This window comes from Platalea leucorodia (assembly GCF_965183815.1).
Source record: "Platalea leucorodia genome assembly, chromosome: 17".
Lineage (NCBI taxonomy): Eukaryota > Metazoa > Chordata > Aves > Pelecaniformes > Threskiornithidae > Platalea > Platalea leucorodia.
The window spans coordinates 3428269-3446538 of record NC_138839.1 but is presented as its reverse complement, the minus strand read 5'-3'; the positions used below and the strand labels follow the sequence as shown (position 1 = coordinate 3446538).

At 46.9% G+C, this 18270-nt stretch overlaps 1 protein-coding gene across 1 annotated transcript in view; it reads right to left on the bottom strand.

Moving 5' to 3' along the window:
* ACAP3 (ArfGAP with coiled-coil, ankyrin repeat and PH domains 3) overlaps window positions 1-18270 on the bottom strand; it is a 97066-nt gene that overhangs the window by 5810 nt on the left and 72986 nt on the right. Inside the window, exons 10-20 of the mRNA XM_082328860.1 lie at window positions 11221-11360; window positions 6905-6956; window positions 6351-6451; window positions 5787-5898; window positions 4980-5188; window positions 4601-4670; window positions 4375-4469; window positions 3616-3830; window positions 2892-2996; window positions 2385-2486; window positions 101-193 (exon numbers count right to left, since the gene is read on the bottom strand). Coding sequence (XP_082184986.1) covers window positions 101-193; window positions 2385-2486; window positions 2892-2996; window positions 3616-3830; window positions 4375-4469; window positions 4601-4670; window positions 4980-5188; window positions 5787-5898; window positions 6351-6451; window positions 6905-6956; window positions 11221-11360 — 1294 coding nt within the window. The remainder of the gene's footprint in view (window positions 1-100; window positions 194-2384; window positions 2487-2891; window positions 2997-3615; window positions 3831-4374; window positions 4470-4600; window positions 4671-4979; window positions 5189-5786; window positions 5899-6350; window positions 6452-6904; window positions 6957-11220; window positions 11361-18270) is intronic.

Below are 18270 nucleotides of genomic sequence, written 5' to 3'. Positions count from 1 at the left end.
ACGTTCCCTGTCGTTCTTGGCCCCAGACAGCCCTGACTGTCCATCCTGCCTTAGCACTAGCTGCCTCCCCACACTTCCATCAACAGCTTGAGACACCCACCTTCCTCTGTCACGCTGTCCACCACGGAGCCAAACACCAGGATATCGGTGCTGCCATCTGTGCTTCCTCCAAGCCCGCTGTCACTGCTCAGACCTGCAGGGCCAACAGAAGACAAACCAAGCCCATTTTAATACACAGGCATTCCAGTACCAGGCACAGCTGAGACCACAGGGGAAAAGGGCTGCGCAGAAAGTCACACACACATTGCACCGGGCGCTGCCTGCAAGGGAGAGGGGGACTGCTATCCCATTTAGCCCCACTCAATAAAACTGCCCAAGGAAAAATTGCAAAGCCTTATGGTGTCCACGTCCCCGCGCTGCCCTTCATGCAGGGATGCTCCAACATTGCCATGGCACTTTGGACCGTTGAGGACAACCCTTGCTGCAATCCATGAGGGACGCCGTGACGTAGACTGGAGCAGAGCAGCAGCAGAGACAGCTTCGCAGCAGGTTATGCAGTGTCATAAGCAAATAAAGACACCCCTCTGCTTTTTACCACTAATAATGTTTCCACTCTATCCGTGCTCTCCACAGAGCTTTTTAGTTGTCACGGGGGCACTTGCCAATGCATTGCTCTTGTGACAGATTATTGACCACGACTGGGCCAAATAATATCAGTGTGTATCTCAAGCCAAACTCTTAAAGCATTGTCCATTGGCTCGTTCACCTTCACAGACATCCCTTCCCTTTCCCCACAGTGCTTCCCACCTTCCCTGCTTAGCTGGTGAGGGTTACAAGACAGCTGACTACATACAAGAAATGGAGTCACAAAGAGATGAAGCAGCTTGTCCAAGGACACACAGCGTGTCAGCGGCAGAGCCACTTTGTACCTTTTCCAGCTTGCACCCAAAAGCAGTCAAGAAAGTGACAGAAAGGAAGAAGCACGTGCAGGAATTGCCCCTGCGGGAACAGGGATGGCCCGTCACCTTCGTCCTGAGGGATGCCCGGCCCCCTTGGGAACTCTGGCTGGACTCAGCTTCTTGCTGCTTTTAACTTCCCCACGACTGTAAGGGCTGGGAGTGTCTGTCCTCCCACAGCTCAAGAGGTTAAGTCCCCGTGATCTACCCCAAGACCTACACTCAAACCACTGTGATTAGAAAGAAAAACAAGCCAGGTTGTAGCTGACAGTGTGTTTCTAAAATATGAGCTGAGTAGTCTTTGCAGAGAGTAATAGCAGTAAAGCCTGCAAGAACTAAAGATCTGAGCCTTGAAAACCACAGCAGAACAAGACACCTAAACCTTAAAGGCTGTCTGCCGAAATCTTCAGAGCAGCTACAGCTAGGTCCCAGATATAAAGAACAGTCTCTGAATCAGTGGTTCTGAAATCACGGCTCAAGTCATCTTTCAGCACTGTTCAACAGCCAAAGGAGATAACGAAGCAACAATAGGAAAGGTTTAAAGTGGCACATATCATGCGTATCTGTTTTTGGATCTGCTGTTAGGAAAATCATTGCTGATTTTGTAGAAAGCAAACAAACTGCTTGGTGAGACTGTGCTCTCCATTATGTCAGTACAAGTAAAGAGTGACTCCAGTGAGGCCACAGGGCACTACTCTAGATTCACACCAAAGCAAAAAAGGAGGATCTGGCTCATATCACATGAATATTAATATGTCAAATTCCCAGTTGTGTTCCCATGGAATCAGTGATAAAATTCCTATTTTCTTCCACAGGAGCAAGATAAGGCTGTTGAGCAACTCTGAAGTCCTGCATCTCCCAAGTGTTGTTTCTGTCGACTAATAATGCTGAATTCCTTGAAACTGGAATAGCCCTTAAGACACTGATTCAGAGAAGCACTAAAGCACCTTCTCCACTGATTTCAAGAGATAACACATACTTGTAGGAAAGCCTGTGATCTTCTGCTGTGCTGACTCAGGACCTTAAATATTTCTCATAAGTTCATACAATAACAAGCAACTAAGTTTTAAAAAATTACCACTCCTCAGCTGAGTATGACAATGGACCACACGACTAGCCTGTGACAGATGTGGGGCATTTGAAGTAAATGCTTCTTACTGCCTATGTGCCATGAGATCCCACATATATAGGACTGGATCCTGTATCTCATCCGAGGGCTTTAAGATGTAGTAACTTGACTGCTGGAAACCCTCGGAAGCTTTTTGCCTTTTGAAAGCCTGCCAGCCTGTCTTTCCCACAAGGAACCGGTGAAGTATGGGTTCCAATCATTTGGCTGAAAGAAAATACATAACTGTCTCTAAAGCTTGGTTTGGAACAAGTAAAATTTGGGTGTCTCTTTTGCTGCTAGCTGCCAGAGCGTCACCTTACCTCCGTCCAGGAGGAACGGCGTACCGCTCCCACCGGGACCAATGCCACTGCCACTCCATGGGCCACCTGTTAGCGGATGCTGCATAGAGATGTGGCTGGCACCTAGAGGAAGGTGGACGGAATATGAGGGGAGTTCATCGTCACAAACACAAAAAGAAAAATTGTCCGCAGTAAGACTTGCTAAAAAAGGAAAAAAATAAAAGCCAAAACTAAAACCAGAAAAAAGCCAATGGAATGTATAGTCTGGAAGTAAAAGATGTTGGGAAAAAATCCCATCCACCAGAATGGGAACACCAGGGACTGACTGGATAGGATATTAAAATAATAAGTGCAATAAAAGAGCAATGGGCTGGAGCTTGTGCAACTAACTCCCCATCACTCTTCTGAAATATTTACCCTCTCTCCAGCGAGGCCGATACCTTGCCTTAGGTCTGGTGCAATGCACATGCCCTAGAAGAGCTGGGAGGTGAAGCGTGCCAGAAGCAGAGACGCTTTCTTTGTACTTACTGCGTGGGCCGGAGCCAGCACCCGTGTCAAAGTAGGAGAAAAGAGAGTCCAGCTCATCGGGGCAGAAGAGGGAATCTCGACGGAACTTCCTCTCCAGCGTAGCTGCTATTTTGCACAGAGAGATTTTGAAGTACGTAGTTAATAGCATGTAAACGAACAAAAGAGACATAGTTCTACAGCTGTATTTACATGGGCTGAGCTTGCACGTCCAACCAATGTACCCCAGATGTGTGCAGTGCCATACTCATGCCCACGTACACCATCAAAATATAACAAAGAGCTGACCATAGGTGGGGATGCACTGCAGACCAAGTCATCCCAGAGCATTTTGAGCAGCCAGAACCCTTCCTAAGTGTGGCCTCTCTTACAGACCAGGCAGGTAAAAATGAAAGGATTTGAAACTTTTTAGAAAGCAGGAAGCTGGAATACAAAAGAAAACGCACAAAGCAAGCTTAGAAATTGCTGGATCACCCTAGCATAACAATCTCCTCCTTTAGCCACAAGAACCTCCTTAAACAGATGGCAAATGTTAGGAAATGGCTCTAAAGACCTGTGTCAACATGGTTTGTGCAACAGCATTTTTGCTTATACCTCTGGCAGACTGCAGGTCCTAGAGAAAGACGGGGCCATGTGTGTTGTTAGGGCAGCTGTGTAGACACCTACAAAGAGTGGCGGGCAGGCCAGCACAGCTCTGCATGGGGAGCGGGGCAAGGGAGGTTCCCACCTGATGACAACATGGCTGGTGAGGCATTGCCTGCTTCATGGCGGTACTTTCTACGAGCCGTGGGTGCTTTTGTGGTGCTGTTGTGTCTCTGGCACTTCTTCACACACCAGCGTCGAGGTTTCCGCTCATTCTCTGTTAGAGTCTCCCCATTTGGCAGCTTCTTCAGGAATTTCTTCTCTACATACTTCACCTTGATCCAGGCTTCCTTGTCCTGCCTAAGAGAAGAACAGCGTAAAGCTGTGCACAGGCTCACATGATTCATGTAAAGCAAACAGCCACAAGGAGATGAAGCTGCTCTGGGTCATTTTATCAACCTGGCTTTGAGTCCTAAAAATCATTGAGGCCTGTATTAAGAAGGAAGAGTTTCTCAAACCTAAAAATATCTCCCATTTCAGAGCAAAACTAAGAAGTGCAGTGTGTAGCTGAGAGTGGAACATGATGTTCAGCCCTAAGCAACACCACGGGCTTCAGTTACATGTATTTGTAAGATCTCAGAGCAGGTGTAAGCCCAGCAAGCCCTGGTTCCCAAGCACGTTTCACCAGATTGCTGGCTGGTAATGCCCCACTGACCTTGCTGAGAGTCAAGCTCAGGTGAGCTACAGAGGGAGCGGGCTGAGGTCGGGGTGCCTGAGGTAGTCTGGGCCCTCAGTGAAGGGCCAGTCACAATCTGACTTTCCAGAGGTTACGGTATCGGGTTTACTGTGTGGATGGATAGCTTTCCATAGGACTGAGAGGACCAGTGTGGGCACTCAGACTCACCTGGAGCTCCCTGCTGTTGGTTTCTTAAGTCCCAACTCTTCACACTGCGCCTCATAAATCTGATTCATGGTACTGTTCCCCAGCTCGCACATCAGCTGCAATACAACGGAATGAATGAAATCCTCAGGTGAGGAGCTACCTTCCCTCTAGTCTAGCCTGCCACCAAGTAAGACTCCCTCCATGTCCACCATTTGTCTATCTCTTGCCATTAAAAGCCAACACTCACTTTCAGTAACTCTGGCTCCCAGGAATCCAGTGTGAGAGATCGGACTTTGGAGCAGTGAACACCCAGACTCCTATTTATCCAAAAGGAAGAAAACTGAAATGGTTACATGCCTCAAAACAGAACTGCTCATGCATCGTAAGATGCACAAGATCAATCCAGTTCTTATGTATTTATCTATACAGATGTAGCTATAGCAGAGAGTTTTATGCATATGCATACACAGATGTACCTGCACACACAGGTACCGCAGCAAGCAATTACTTTTGAATCTATCTGTACAAACATTACAGTCAGCTGTAATTCAGGCTCCACCCTTTTTTCCAGGAGCTTGCAATCCAAATCCCTGGCTGGCAGTGCAGAGCACACATGCACACAGTACCTGTGGATCCCGGAGCACTCAATGCACAGCAGAATGCCCAGGTTGATACTGGCCCAGCGAGGGTCCGGCTGCCCACAGTCACAGCACTGGTCGTTCCCAGGGATGCTCTGCACTCTCTGCAAGATGCTCTCTCCTTTCACACTGCGCTCCCGCGAGTCGGTAGCAGAATCAATGCTGCTAGTTGATGGGGAAGCAGTCCGGTCCAGTCTCTGCAGGAAAAAAAAACCAAACAAACAGGGTTCTAGGATTCTGCAGAGCACCGTGGAACGAACCAGAGCTTTGCATAGCAGAGGCACTGACAGGAAGCATTACCTGAAGAAGAATAAACTAGGGCTAGTCCAAGAAGGGAACAGGTAAAACCTCATTAATGTCTATTATTGCCACAACACAACGCTGTACCCCATCCCTGCTCTGGGAGTGTGGGCAGCACGCAGAGCATCGTCTGGCAAACTACTTGCTCTCGTGGTGCCTCGCTTGCACTTCTCCCAGCTAGGGAGCAAGCTCTTGTCCCAGGGGAACATAATTCCTAGGGGAACATCAATCCAGAGAGTGATGGCAAGAAAGTGAAGATGTCAGGACAATCCTGATTTAAAGCCTTGCCTTTATCTCAGCTCAGATTTCTAAGTGTGGCTTTGGTTGGTGACCAACTGTCGCCTTTGAGTTAGCACTGACATCAGCTCCCTTCCTTGAGGGCAGAAGAGTATTTCCAAATGGTGCACCCACGCACACGGGACCTGCCACAGCCCACAAGCCCACTATCAGGCCTCTAAGACACAATTATGGATCTTCCATGACCCCCTCACTCACTTCAATATAGTAGCTGTCAGGACTCTCCCGGTATGCAGAAGCAATGCTAGCTTGAACAGCCTGAATCCAGGCCTGACGCAGCTTCTCCGAGTCAGCCTGCAGCATGCAGCTCCTGTGAAGGAAGAAAATGAGTTGGAAAATCAAAAGGACAGGGTGCACGTTTTGGTCAAAATTGTTCTATTTCATCTTCAGCATAGACATTCCAATGGGGGGCGGGTGGGGGAGCAGTACCTTGATTTGACAGGCAAAGGGGCAAAAATTAATCCTATAAGCTTGCACTGTCAGAGGTGTTCCCTCTTGAAAAACTCCAGGCAGGTCTGCTAGCTGTTTTGAAAAGCTGACCATTGCCAGTTTGACTGTCTATATGTGTATCAGGTAAGTGTGGCCTAGATCTGACTTATGCTGATGTCTGACAAACTTCACAGGGACTCTAGAGTACAGGCAATGGTATCTCCCAATCAACATTTAATAGCCCAGGGCAGCATCTGCTCAAATCTAACCTCTGGCAGTTCCATGCACAGTCCAGCTACCAGGAGGATGGCCTAGGGAAGCCACCAAACTTACTTGGTAGGTGAGACGACCTCAAAGCAAAACCTCCTCTCTATGTCTTCACACGGCTTGACAGTACAGAGCCGCAGGTCTTCCACCACTACCGTGAGGACATCCTGAAAGGGTGAGAACAGGTGGCTTTGTTGGCTCCCTGAAGCTGTGTCATAGCCAGGCCTCTCAGAAAACTCCTTCCCAAACCCTGCTGGTTAGCATACGCTGAGACCACAAGAGCAGAGCCAGCCCAGCACCAGATAACTCCAGGGCAATAGGAAGGGGTTATACAGAATCGGAACACGGGACAATATGCACACAAAGTGGCAGGCTTGCTGGGGACTTCACCGACTGCCCCTGCTGAACTGGAGTATTTAGATCACCACAAACACCATCTGCTGCCACTTAGTTCTCAGTACAGTCTAACTTTGGAGCACAATAATGCCTGAATGGGCTTGCTGTCCCTCTGATCCAATTCTCCTCCCCACTCCCCCCGCACGGTGCAGCAGTGCCCAGCAAAGCAGGATACCAGACAAGCTGGCTCATCTGCCAGTGTCATCTGGGGTAGCCTCACTGACCTTTAGCTTTTTCTGGTACACCAGCTGACTGTTCTGTATGGAGAACCACCTCCTGAGGGAAGACAGACAGACAGACATGAGAACAAGTCAACAGCAGAGCTACAGAGAGGCAGTTTGTTCTGTGGCAAAGCAGGATATCTCTCCATTTAAAAAGAGTGCAATTTATTCCAAGAAGCTGGAAAGTAATGTCACAAGAAAAGCTCGCACTTGTCCAGTGCCCTCCCTCGCAGAACAAACGAAGGATTTACAGCCTTCGAGAATGACTCCTGGCATAGAGAGGCAAGTGTTCTGGATACGTCAATGTATAGCACGAAGGAAGGAAAGACGGGAAGAAACAAAGCAGTAGGGCAGGCCCATATTATTGCCCGATTTCTGGGGCAGAAGTCTGTGTGGGCACACTGGCCCTGGTGCAGGTAGTAAATCCAGTGCCTGTGGGACATGTTGCACTGGTTAGGGCACACTTGCACATGTGCACAGTAGGCATACTGGACATTTACTGGGGAAGCTGGGTTACTTGCACATGCCATGCCAGATGCAGTGTGCCTCCTGCCTCTCCAAGCAGGCTGTCATAAGGCAAGCCAGAAATTCCTTGACATCATGAAGAAACTTCCAGGTGGGAAAAAAAAATCCATCTCAGAAAACCCTGCTAACTGGCAGCTCTACAAATGTGTTCGAAAAAATAATACAAATGAGTTGCACATCTTGCTGTTTATATAGGCCATGCTACCCACCAGGCTGATTTCTCTGTACCCACTACAGCCTATGGGAGGCCAAACAATGTCAAAGCTCCTGTTTCCTATGGCTAGAGTATGGGCAGGTGTGTGTGAAGGGGGTCTACCTTCTTAGGAGGCAACAAATCACCAGCTAGCAGCTTTCATTTAAAACACAAGTGACAGAAGGTCCATGTGATGCTGACAGCAGAGGTTATTCCCTGGTGTCCTAATCTTCAGTGCTAAATCCAAACCCCCAAATCACTGCCTCATTCTAAGATACAGCCTAAAATTTAGCAACCTGATCATCTTCATGGAGGGCAACGGAAGCCATGACCATCACTAAGCTTCAGGAAGAAGGTACTGGAATACCTGAGCATAAAGAATTGGAGGCTTGCAGCAAGATGTTCTTTAGAGCATTTAAAACATACTCTGTTTGCAAAAGAACTATGTTCCCTGGGAAAACGAGATGAGACAGGATTCTCTTTCTTTTGTCATTGCTGAAATATTAAACAGATAAGAGAGAACAAAAGGACTTGACATATCTGTGGAGAAATGGGAAAATACAGGTAACTGGAGGCCATCCCATCTACGTGGCAGCCCGTTTTGATGAGCTGATATGGCTCTGCCTCATTCTGAGCTGCTGTGACAGCAGCAGTCTATGCTCAAGGAGCTCTGCTGCCACATAAAGCTGAGTGGAAAGTTTGTCTCTCAGGTTGGGTCTCTGCTCCTGCCCCTTGCAGCCCCAGAGCACGCATTTCTGCCCGGTGCTGGCTCCTAGCCCCATATCCCAAACTGTGGATTTTGCTGTTCTCTCTGCCTGCCCCCTCCCGCTCACAGGAGGGGGGAGGCACTAACAGGGAACAGCTGAGTGACAGTGAGAAGGTGATGAGTAGGCTACAGGAGCTGTGAACAGCTGAGATGCGGGCAGATATGGCTAAGAGTGGGTGGGACTGAGGAGATGGCTGCGGGGAGGATGCAGACTGTGTATGACTGGGATGTAGGAGGATACAGGGAGGATGGCTGGGATTTGGGGGACAGGGAAATCTTGGAGCCCTTGACACTAACATTACTTCAGACATCAGGAACACCAGAAAGCCCCAGAGGGCCACACTCCCTCCAGGATAAGTGCCCTTTGGAGCGACCCTTGAATTCACAGCCAAGGGAGTTGCTAGGAGAAGGGAGTTGCCTGGAACCGTTCCTCTCTATCACAAGAGTCAAGCACGGGTCTTGACATTAACCTGACACACTTTGGAACGACCTCCTGCTCCGCAAAAACATGCGGTGTCAGGGAAAGCAGCCATGCTACGGACCGAGGTTATACCCTGCTTAGGAACCACCAAGCAGGAAATCCTAAAAGGCTGATAAAAACGCAGCTGAGAGACCTTCCCAGAGCAACGGCCTGCGAGCACTGCAGTCTAACACCGTGATGCACTGGGTTGTAGCTGCTGTTGCGGTTTCTGGTTCCTCCAAGTGCAAACTTAGTGCACCAGTGTGCACTGGTTCTTAGTTCCACCAAGTGCACTTAGTCACGGCACCAGAGAGCCTGAGGGGTAACAAAATTATACTAAATTTGACTGGAATCTCCTTAGTACTAGGGGAAGCTTCAGTGAGAAGGAATCCCTTACCTAACCAATTCAGAGATCTCTAACAATTTCAAGTATTTTTTTCCATGCAAATACAGGCAGTTTCTGTGCATATCACAAACTGTTCACTGAACCATTTAGCGTTTATTTATTCCAAAGTCTAACAGCGCATTTCAGCCTTGCTGTGATGTATACTTTGAATGTATCCCATAGCCATGTAAAAGATCTCTTAATATTGTATCACTTCCCTGTAATGTGAGGAGGAAATGTAGGTCAAAAAGGCATTGATCTCATGCATTAGAAGCTCACTGAAAGGGTTCGAATCCTTTTGCACAACCATGTATGAAACCCATTGACTATCTCAAGGGAAACTAAACACACAAATATCGAGCAAGGCTAGAACATGAAACCTTTGCTTCCACTTTCCCAAGGTCTCTGGCAGCTGCAGAGACTCCCGACTCGTGCAGGAGGCATATGAGCCCGGCATTCCCAGTGACCTATCAGATGAAATATTTATAAATCATTAAGAGCAGGGTCAGTGCAGAGAAAGCCATTTCTCAGCTCCTGGCAGCACAGCTGATATTTCCACTCTCACATATCTCACTGTCCCAAAATAGACAGGTTTGATACTCATGGCATGTCCTGCTGTGTTGTTAGGGTATTTCTCTTAATTGTTATAAATTTACAGCTTTCGAGGGCAAGACTCGAGCTGCATTGCACCCTGTCTTCCCTGCATGGAACCTGGTCATTCCTCCATTGTGGAAGGCACTCCCTTTTTTTCCTGGCATTTACTAAGATGCAGCAAAACATGAGCTGGCTCATTCCATGATGCAGCCTAAGAGGAATATACAGCTTCACAGAAAGCAGCATACCTCTTTTTGAACAGGAAAATAATAATCACTTAGATAAACTACAAGCATCTAGCTCTTTTACTGATTAATGTACATGTCTCCAACACACCAATATCAAAGACCTGCAAAGCAAGTGGCTTTGCAAGCTCAGCACATGAGTTATAACGTGCTGGTAGAAAATGTATGTGGTCTTAAAACACCACTGCAATGCAGCAGATGCTTACTCCTCTTTTGCTCCGAGCTGACTTGGCGCCACATAGCCAGGTTAATGTGTTGATAAGGCTACACCAATCTCTTGAGATACTGATTCTCTCGGGAGGACTTACTCAGATGCGGTTATGCTAACGTGGCTTCAGGTTCTGATCTTACTTGCAGCTGACAGGTTCTGAGCAGAATCGCAGAGTCACTTCGGTTGAAAGGGATCTCTTCAGAGATCTCTTCATCCAACCCTCCTGCTCAAGCAGGGCCACCTAGAGCAGGTTGCCCAGGACTGTGCCCAGGTGGTTTTTTAATATCTCCACAGATGGAGACTTCACAACCTCTCTGGGCAAGCTGCTCCACTGCCTGACCATCCTCACAGCAAAAAAGCTGTTTCTTGTGTCCAGATGAAATGTCACGTTTTTAATATGTGCCCATTGCCTCTTGTCCTGTCACTGGGCACTGCTGAGAAGTCTGGCTCTCTTCTTCATTCCCTCCCATCAGGAATTTGTACACATTGATAAGATCCTCCCCAAGCCTTCTCTTCTCCAGGCTGAATGGTTCCAGCTCTCTCAGCCTTTCCTCATATGAGAGATGTTCCAGCCCCTTAATCATCTTTGTGGCCCTTCAATGGAACCCCTCCAGTAAGTCCATACCTTTCTTGTGCTGGGGAGCCCAGAACTGGACACAGTACTCCAGATGTGGCCTCACCAGTGCTTAATACAGAGTAAGGATCACCTCCCTCAACCCACCCACAAAATGCTCCTAGAAGAAAAGTCTCTGTATGCAGAAACTATCAAACCGACCTCATTTTAACTATTTCACTTTTAACTACTTATCTCAGAATCCTTCCAGTGATGGTAACGGTTGCTAAGATCTCACTAAAAGTGAAGTGGGTTCCTGTGCAGGCAGTATTAGCTGTGTTCAGAGTCTTAGCCCGAATACCAAATGGAATATGAGTTATTACTCACCGATTCCATGTTTTGAAAGCATTGCTAGCTCTCTTGAAGAGGTAGCCTTCCATCACCACTCCATTCGGGGCATCAACATTAAACTCCACCTTCGAGTCATCATAGGAGAAGTCCTGCAAATAGAAAGAGACTGAGACTAACTGAGCCTGCACTCTCCAGGACCAAGATGGAGATGAGCCTAATCAAAACAGCAAGAAGAGAAAAAAACCTATGTCAAAATCCTAAGGTTCAGGCAGAGCTGTCTGTCACAGCATATCCCTATGCCTTAGTGGGCTTCAGCCATGAATAGCAGTTATGAATTATCCTCATTCCACTAAGCTATTGTTTGCAGGAAAGTACTATACATGCTGTATTTCTCCACTGTGGTAGCTGATAAGGAGAAAGAGAGGTAGCTTATCATCATGAGGGATAAAAATTGCCAATATTTGGGGCAGTCCGCAATGGGAAATAAAGCAATAGAGGTGCTTTTCACTGGCCAAGTGAGTTAGCAATGCTGCTGCCACCTCTCTGTTCTGCAGGGGGCCAGGAACAGAACAAACGCCAGCCTTTTCACACAAGGAAAACAGGCATGATGATTTCTAGAAGGCAAGACCTATCAATTCCATTTTCATTAGGTATCATCATATGCCATCTCCAATCTGCGCTCACTCAATTCTCTATGCTATGCTACCAGTCAGAGCTGATTTGTCAGGTTTGGCACTGATTCATCAGAGAGATCTCATGGATTCTGACAGCTGGTGAGCAAGACACAGAGCAGAGAATAGCAGCTGCTCTCACAGAACATGGGACCCTTCTCCCTGGGCAATGGTCTGCCTCCTTCCCAAGAGAAACCAGGTCATGGAACCTAAATGCCTTTCCCCTCTAACCTGGGGACCCGAGGCACATTGTCTCTCTGCACTGATTCCACTCTAATGACGCATTCTACCCACACCTCCCTCTCTCGAGCACAAATATTTCCCCCTGTACTACTTGGTTCAAAGACACAACAGTGCAGTGAAAACAGCCCCATTAAGTGAAGTGCCTTTCCTAGCTCAGCATATGAAGACCCTTGTGATGCTGTGTTGCTAGGCAACATGCACTTCACTCTCATTAAGATGAGTTATTTTCATGTTCAGAGATGCAAGCTTGCCTGGGAGGTGTCATAATAAGAATAATACCAATACTGAAGGAGGAGATCTAATGGGACAGGACTGAGTCATTCCTTGGAAAGACAGCATGATGCCCAATTAGACACTAGAAACTGCTGTAAGGCACGCAATTAAGAGAGGTCTGCTTAGCCCCAAATTTTCTTGCCATAAGAGGATGAATCCCATGGGGGTCCTCCTCTGCAGATGTCTTTCATGTACATATTGCAAACAAAGGCTAGAGGGAATTTTCCTCTAACTCATAGATATTTGAATGTGTGATTTTTGTACAGCTGCTCCAAAGTGACAACTCTATAAATTTGATGAGGATCTGCACTGTTTTATAATAAATAATGCAAACATCCAAAAATCTAGACCTTGTTGAAAAGTGCACAGCAAGTGTAGGACAAAACCCTTCCAAGCACATCTTAAAAATGACCACTTAGCTGTGCCTCATTTTGTGGAAGAGGTAAAAGTAAGGGGGAGGGTCTAAATATAATCACCAGGTTTCTTCAGCTGTCCTTATACAACCAAGCAGTGTGATGGTAAGAAGGATATATCGCTGATGAGTGCAGGAGGAACAGATGGGCCATATGCGTCACTAGAGTAAATCCAGTAAAAACCAGTGGAGTCAAGCCAGGTGTGAATGTAACCTCATTGAGTCTGTATTGTATTACACCTCTCTACAAATTGAATGGCTAAAGCAGAAGAGCTGAAGGCACATGGAGTTGTTCCTGGCCTTTGAAAGAACTCTAACCTGCACCAAGCCCCGTTTTAGAAAGAGAAAATTAAACAAAAACCCACCAAGTACATGTGCAGCTAAGACTATAGAGAGCCATCTGGATGATGTTCAAACATAGAAACACGTTGCTGGGAAGAATGGCCTGTGTTTGCATTAATTTGAAGATAATTCTCTTCCTTGTTCTCTCGTTGGTTAGGAAACATCCCCAGGTCAAATTCTGCTCATATTTCTGCTGGTGTAATTCCTGAGCAGCTCCACTGCTATCAACAGAACTACTGCAGGGCAGTTGAGGCAGAATAGGTTGACCAGAGCTGTAAGCTGGATTTGTACAAATCAAGGGAGAGATCTGAGGGATAAGGACCCGTCTGCCTCTCATCCCCAGGGCATGCAGCAGTCTGATCCTCAGGGGAGCTTTGTTCCATTCAATTGCACTCTGCTTGGAAGCACCTGAAGTCTTTGCTACAAAGTTATTGAGACTGTTGAGAGACAAACGAAGTAAGGGAAAGCGGAGGTAGAAAAAAAATTCCAGAAATTATCCCCTTGATCGGTACCATTTTTCCTTTCATTGCCAGGAAAAGGCCAAAAGGGAAATGTACAGAAATAGCTTGGGTAGCTGAAAGGCAAAGTCACGGCAAGAGCAATTGTGAAGCTTCCAGCACACTAGAGCGAGCTTAAACTATGGGCTTAAACAATGGATTCCTAGGCATATCTTCTGGCTGTAGCCCATACAGGGAACTTTCTTACCACAGCCATTGAAAAGAGAGGACAAATTTCTAGAAAAAGAGTTACAAGAACATCTGTTGAAACCTGATTCCAGGTCAAAGCTCGCTTAGAAGCTGTCTGAGGAGATCATCCTGCCAATGGTGCTGGAACATCACAGTAGTGTGTGGCCACAGCTGGATACACAGATGTGCGACAATGAATCCCCTTAACTGGCAGACCTGCCCTTAATGTGTCTCCGTATCTATTCTATTCATTGACACAAAAAGATTTTGATCCTGTTAGTTCTGGGAAATCAGTCAAAGGGTCCTGGCTGACGGACACAGCTCCTGCCAAGTACATCATCAACTATGCCATCAGTAAGTCTCTCTGACGCTTACAAGGGATGCAGCACATCTCTGGACTGGCCGACTCTGCACAGAACTCGCAAATAAAACCTTCCAACCTCGGAAGCCAAGCCGCGATGTCTGGGAGGTGCTGGTGGGGAAGGAACGCGTCACCCATTCTGCAACATTCAAAGTAACTTTCTTGATTCAAATCTTACCCTTGACAAAGCAGGGTAAGAGAGTGCACATGTATGCTTTCTCTTGTCCCCTCTTTCTCCATTTCCTACTATATGTGAGATTTTAATGCATGATTTTAATAAACTACCTTTTACCAAATTCTTCCCATCATTGCAATGTACATGGAGTAGGCAAGTCTGCTCTACATGAGTTTGGACTGATTTATTAAGTCTGCATTTAGCAGCTCATTGTCTCTGTGATACGAAAAAATGCTTGACACAGAAAAGGCTTCCTAGGATTGGGATCTGAATGGCTTTGGCTATAACTGCATATGCAATCATGATCAGCAACAGCAGTGACACATTGGATCACACATTGGTAAAATAAATCAGATGTCTTCCAAAATAAGAAACCAGATCTCTGCCATCATCTGCTTCCCTTTCCTTCACCAACTTCCAGTAAATCACACCAATCCTGTCTCCTTGTCCCCTCCCCTTCTCAGTCCTGTCATTCCGAGTTTACACATGAGGCTGCCTGGGAACTGATATTCTTTCAGAAATGACATCACAATGGTTTCCATGGGAGCACACTGAATGCTGCTGAAGCAACAATGAGGTAATACATTCCAAGAGACACATCCATAGGGATGTGAAAAAGGACATTAACGCAGACGCTTTCAAACCAGCAAGTGGAAAGTAAAAACCCAGCACAGGCACAGACCTGTGAAAGAAGAAAAAAGGGAAAAGAAAAAAAAAAGAACCCCCCCTATTTGAAGGTTGCCTCATGGCCCACTCGGTTAAGAGCTCCCTTGTCCATCTCCACACAGCATGCACAGGGACTGCTTGCACCGGAGAGGCCAGGCGAGCTCTTCCAATTGCTCTTGTGAAGCCAGGTTTTCGTGCAGAGAAAATGGCTGATGAAATGAAATAAACCTCCAGCTTCAGCGAACAGACTTACTATGGAGAGTGAAGATGCCCCTCATCAGCCTGGAATCCTTGGGGGGGTTAAGAGGGGAGTCCTCTAAGCAAGGAGCCCTGCCTAAGAGCATACCCACCGGAGTAGGCAAGTCTTGTTTATAGGCTTGTTCCTGTCCCAAAGAGCAAAACACCTGGCTGAAAACAGGTAGAACCTTTCTCTAAAACACCAAGACTTCCTTAAAAGTCTTTAAAATACAGTCACAATGGCAATGGCCCTCCCTGAAAAGCCATAACATTACTCCCTCAGTATATCGATTCAACGTGGAAGTAATGATACTGTCCTTTTCTGTACAATGTTTTGATTTCTACTGATACAACACACTATCAAAACCAGGCAATCATGACCAGTGAATCGTTTCAGTCCAGGTATTTTTAGATATTCAGAGAAACATATCTTACTACCAAACCTCCATGTTATTTTCAATATCATTTAGGATAAGCAGCAACACATGCGATACATGCTTTCCCTCATAGAAGACAAAGGCTTTATCCAAAAGTACCCTCTTTACTTAAATAACCAATGATGCTCAGTATTTAACAATAATATTATGTACACACTAGCAACATTATGTATACATCCATGCGTTGAAAAGAACTTCTCCTGGAGGTGAGTTAAAAGCTGTATGTGACTAGTTTGGCTATTTGATCCTAAAGAGAACATAATTCAGAGGAATATTCACATTCTCTAAAGATGCACACACCCCCCTTCCACACACACACCGGTGCATGCACATTCTGTTCTCTTCTGGTGCCTGAATATAATTCAGCCTTTTCTCTATCTGGCTATTTTTACCTCTGTGTATATACTGTGTACAATCCAAGACCCACAGAGGCAGATGGAATTTGGAGGAGTGCTCCCCCACCTACATTCCCCTTCTGCGCAGACAGCTTTCATTCATTCCAGCCAAATCCCATTTACAGACCTTTTGTTTCTTGGATTTCCTAATGCCAAATGATCTCCCTGCTCTACAGCTTGCCAGCAGATGATGCACAGAGATCTGTGCCCTGCCCCAGAGCTTTTCCGTCCCAGAAACAGAACCAAACACATTTGCTCTCCTGCAGTAATAAAGCTGTACTTGCTTTTGGGTCGCATCAGCAAGCACGGTCCTACAGGCACAATCCTCGATCCCCCAGGGAAAAGCGCCCTCTAAACTTTCTCCCCAAGTCAAACCAACCCTGCAGGAGTCTCCTTACCAAGAGGTATTCAAGCCTGCCGAAAATCTTCATGATGCCAGCTGCAAGGGAGGTTTTGCTGCTCTTGCCTAGAGAGCAGGGAGCAGCTCGGCGTGTCCTCTCTCTCTCTCTGTTCGCTCTCTAGAGTAGCATCTCTGCTAAGCACCGTGGGCTGGCAGGGAAGGAGGGATTTCTTTTTCAGCCCCTTCTCCTTTACCCCTCCTACTCCTTTTTGGGAAGCTCCAAGCTCTGCCGTTGGCTCCTGTCAAAGCAAGGGGCACTAGGCAAAGGAAGCCTGCTGGCCTCTGGGGACCACCTGCTTACCCCCTCCTCCTGCCTCCTATTCACAGTCAATCAGCTTAGAGCAAGGGCTAATTTTCATACAGCTGTCAGGGAGGCACAGAAGGGAGTGGGAGAAGCCAGGCAACGCACAGCAAAGTTGACAGGAAGATGCTCACCAAATGCTTCCCTGACCTTAACAGAGCGAGGCTTGTCTGCCTTCCCCAGCTTGCTGGAGCAGAGCCACCCTTTGGCCAGTAATTCCACCCCTGCTCCACTGCAGCCCCAGAAATCAGGGGGCTGAAGTGCCATATGGCCCCTGGTTTGTTATCTACCAGCTGGGCTAAATGAGGCAGAGAGCTCTGCCTTGGCACTCCATCCTCCCTTCCCCGCAAAGAGGCAGCAGAAGCACAACTGCTTCCCCCACTACTCCGGACCGAGGAATAGGTTGAGGCTGCAACCTGTATGTAGCCCTGTATTCTTCCACTTCCAGAGACTGGCCTGTCAGTTTTGGTGCAGTGGAAGGATTCAGGAAGGTCAGGACCTGCGAGGGCGGACTGGTTTAGACATTACCATTTCTCTCCTCATTTCCCCTTGGAAAAAATTCCTAGGCCTGTGCGTTCCAGTGCTAAGGTCTCAAAAATTTTTCTCCTATGTGGTCCAACTACCCCAGGCCCTGTGTGTCTTCATGCATCCATCTGAAGCAACTGAGCCCACATAAAACCATACAAACTCATTACATGTGTGGTTTAAGACAGTTTAGTTCAACACACAAGAGAAATGTGGGAAGCTACAAGACTATCTCCTCAGCGTTTGCAGAAATGGATTCCATACTGCAGTCCTTGCACACATGCATCCTACACACAGTCAGAAGAAAGGTACCCCCAGCCTTCATGCTGAAGCTCTCCTCTCTCTTTGCACAACAGGAGGATAACTCAAATATTTATTGTAGCCCATAAAAATTGAGACTTTTCCTTAACTCTTGCTGATTTTATTGGAACCCTTTTTGTATAAGTGAACATTATCTTCATACGAAGTGTGAAGCTGCAGATGGAGCTCTTTAAGGTTTTGGAGCTGGGGAGGCAGAGAGGGCAGCGGTTAAAATGACAGCTTGAAATGATAGCTGCCCCAGGAATCTGCCCCAGGAATCTGCTCCAAAGGTGGCAGATGTTCCGTGAGGGAAGATGGGGAAAGGGTGGCATAGGAAAAAGGCACGCGAATTCCAGTATCAAAGAAAATAGTCAAGATTTGTGCTGAGTTTTTCTCTCCTACCAAATTTATTTTAATTAAAACAATAATGAAACAAAACGCCACAGACCACTTCCTTATGAACTTGGCTCGTAGAAGGCTGCCCTCCACACCTCACAAAGCTGCCCAAAGACCGTTCAATGAGCAAGGCCCTATCTTCCGAATCCGCACAGCTCCCCTATCCCAACTTCAAAATGTATTATTTAAACTGTATTCCCTCCCTCTCTGTCATGCCTTAGCAGGCTGTTTGGGAAGACACCGTGTTGAGGAAATAAGGATACTTC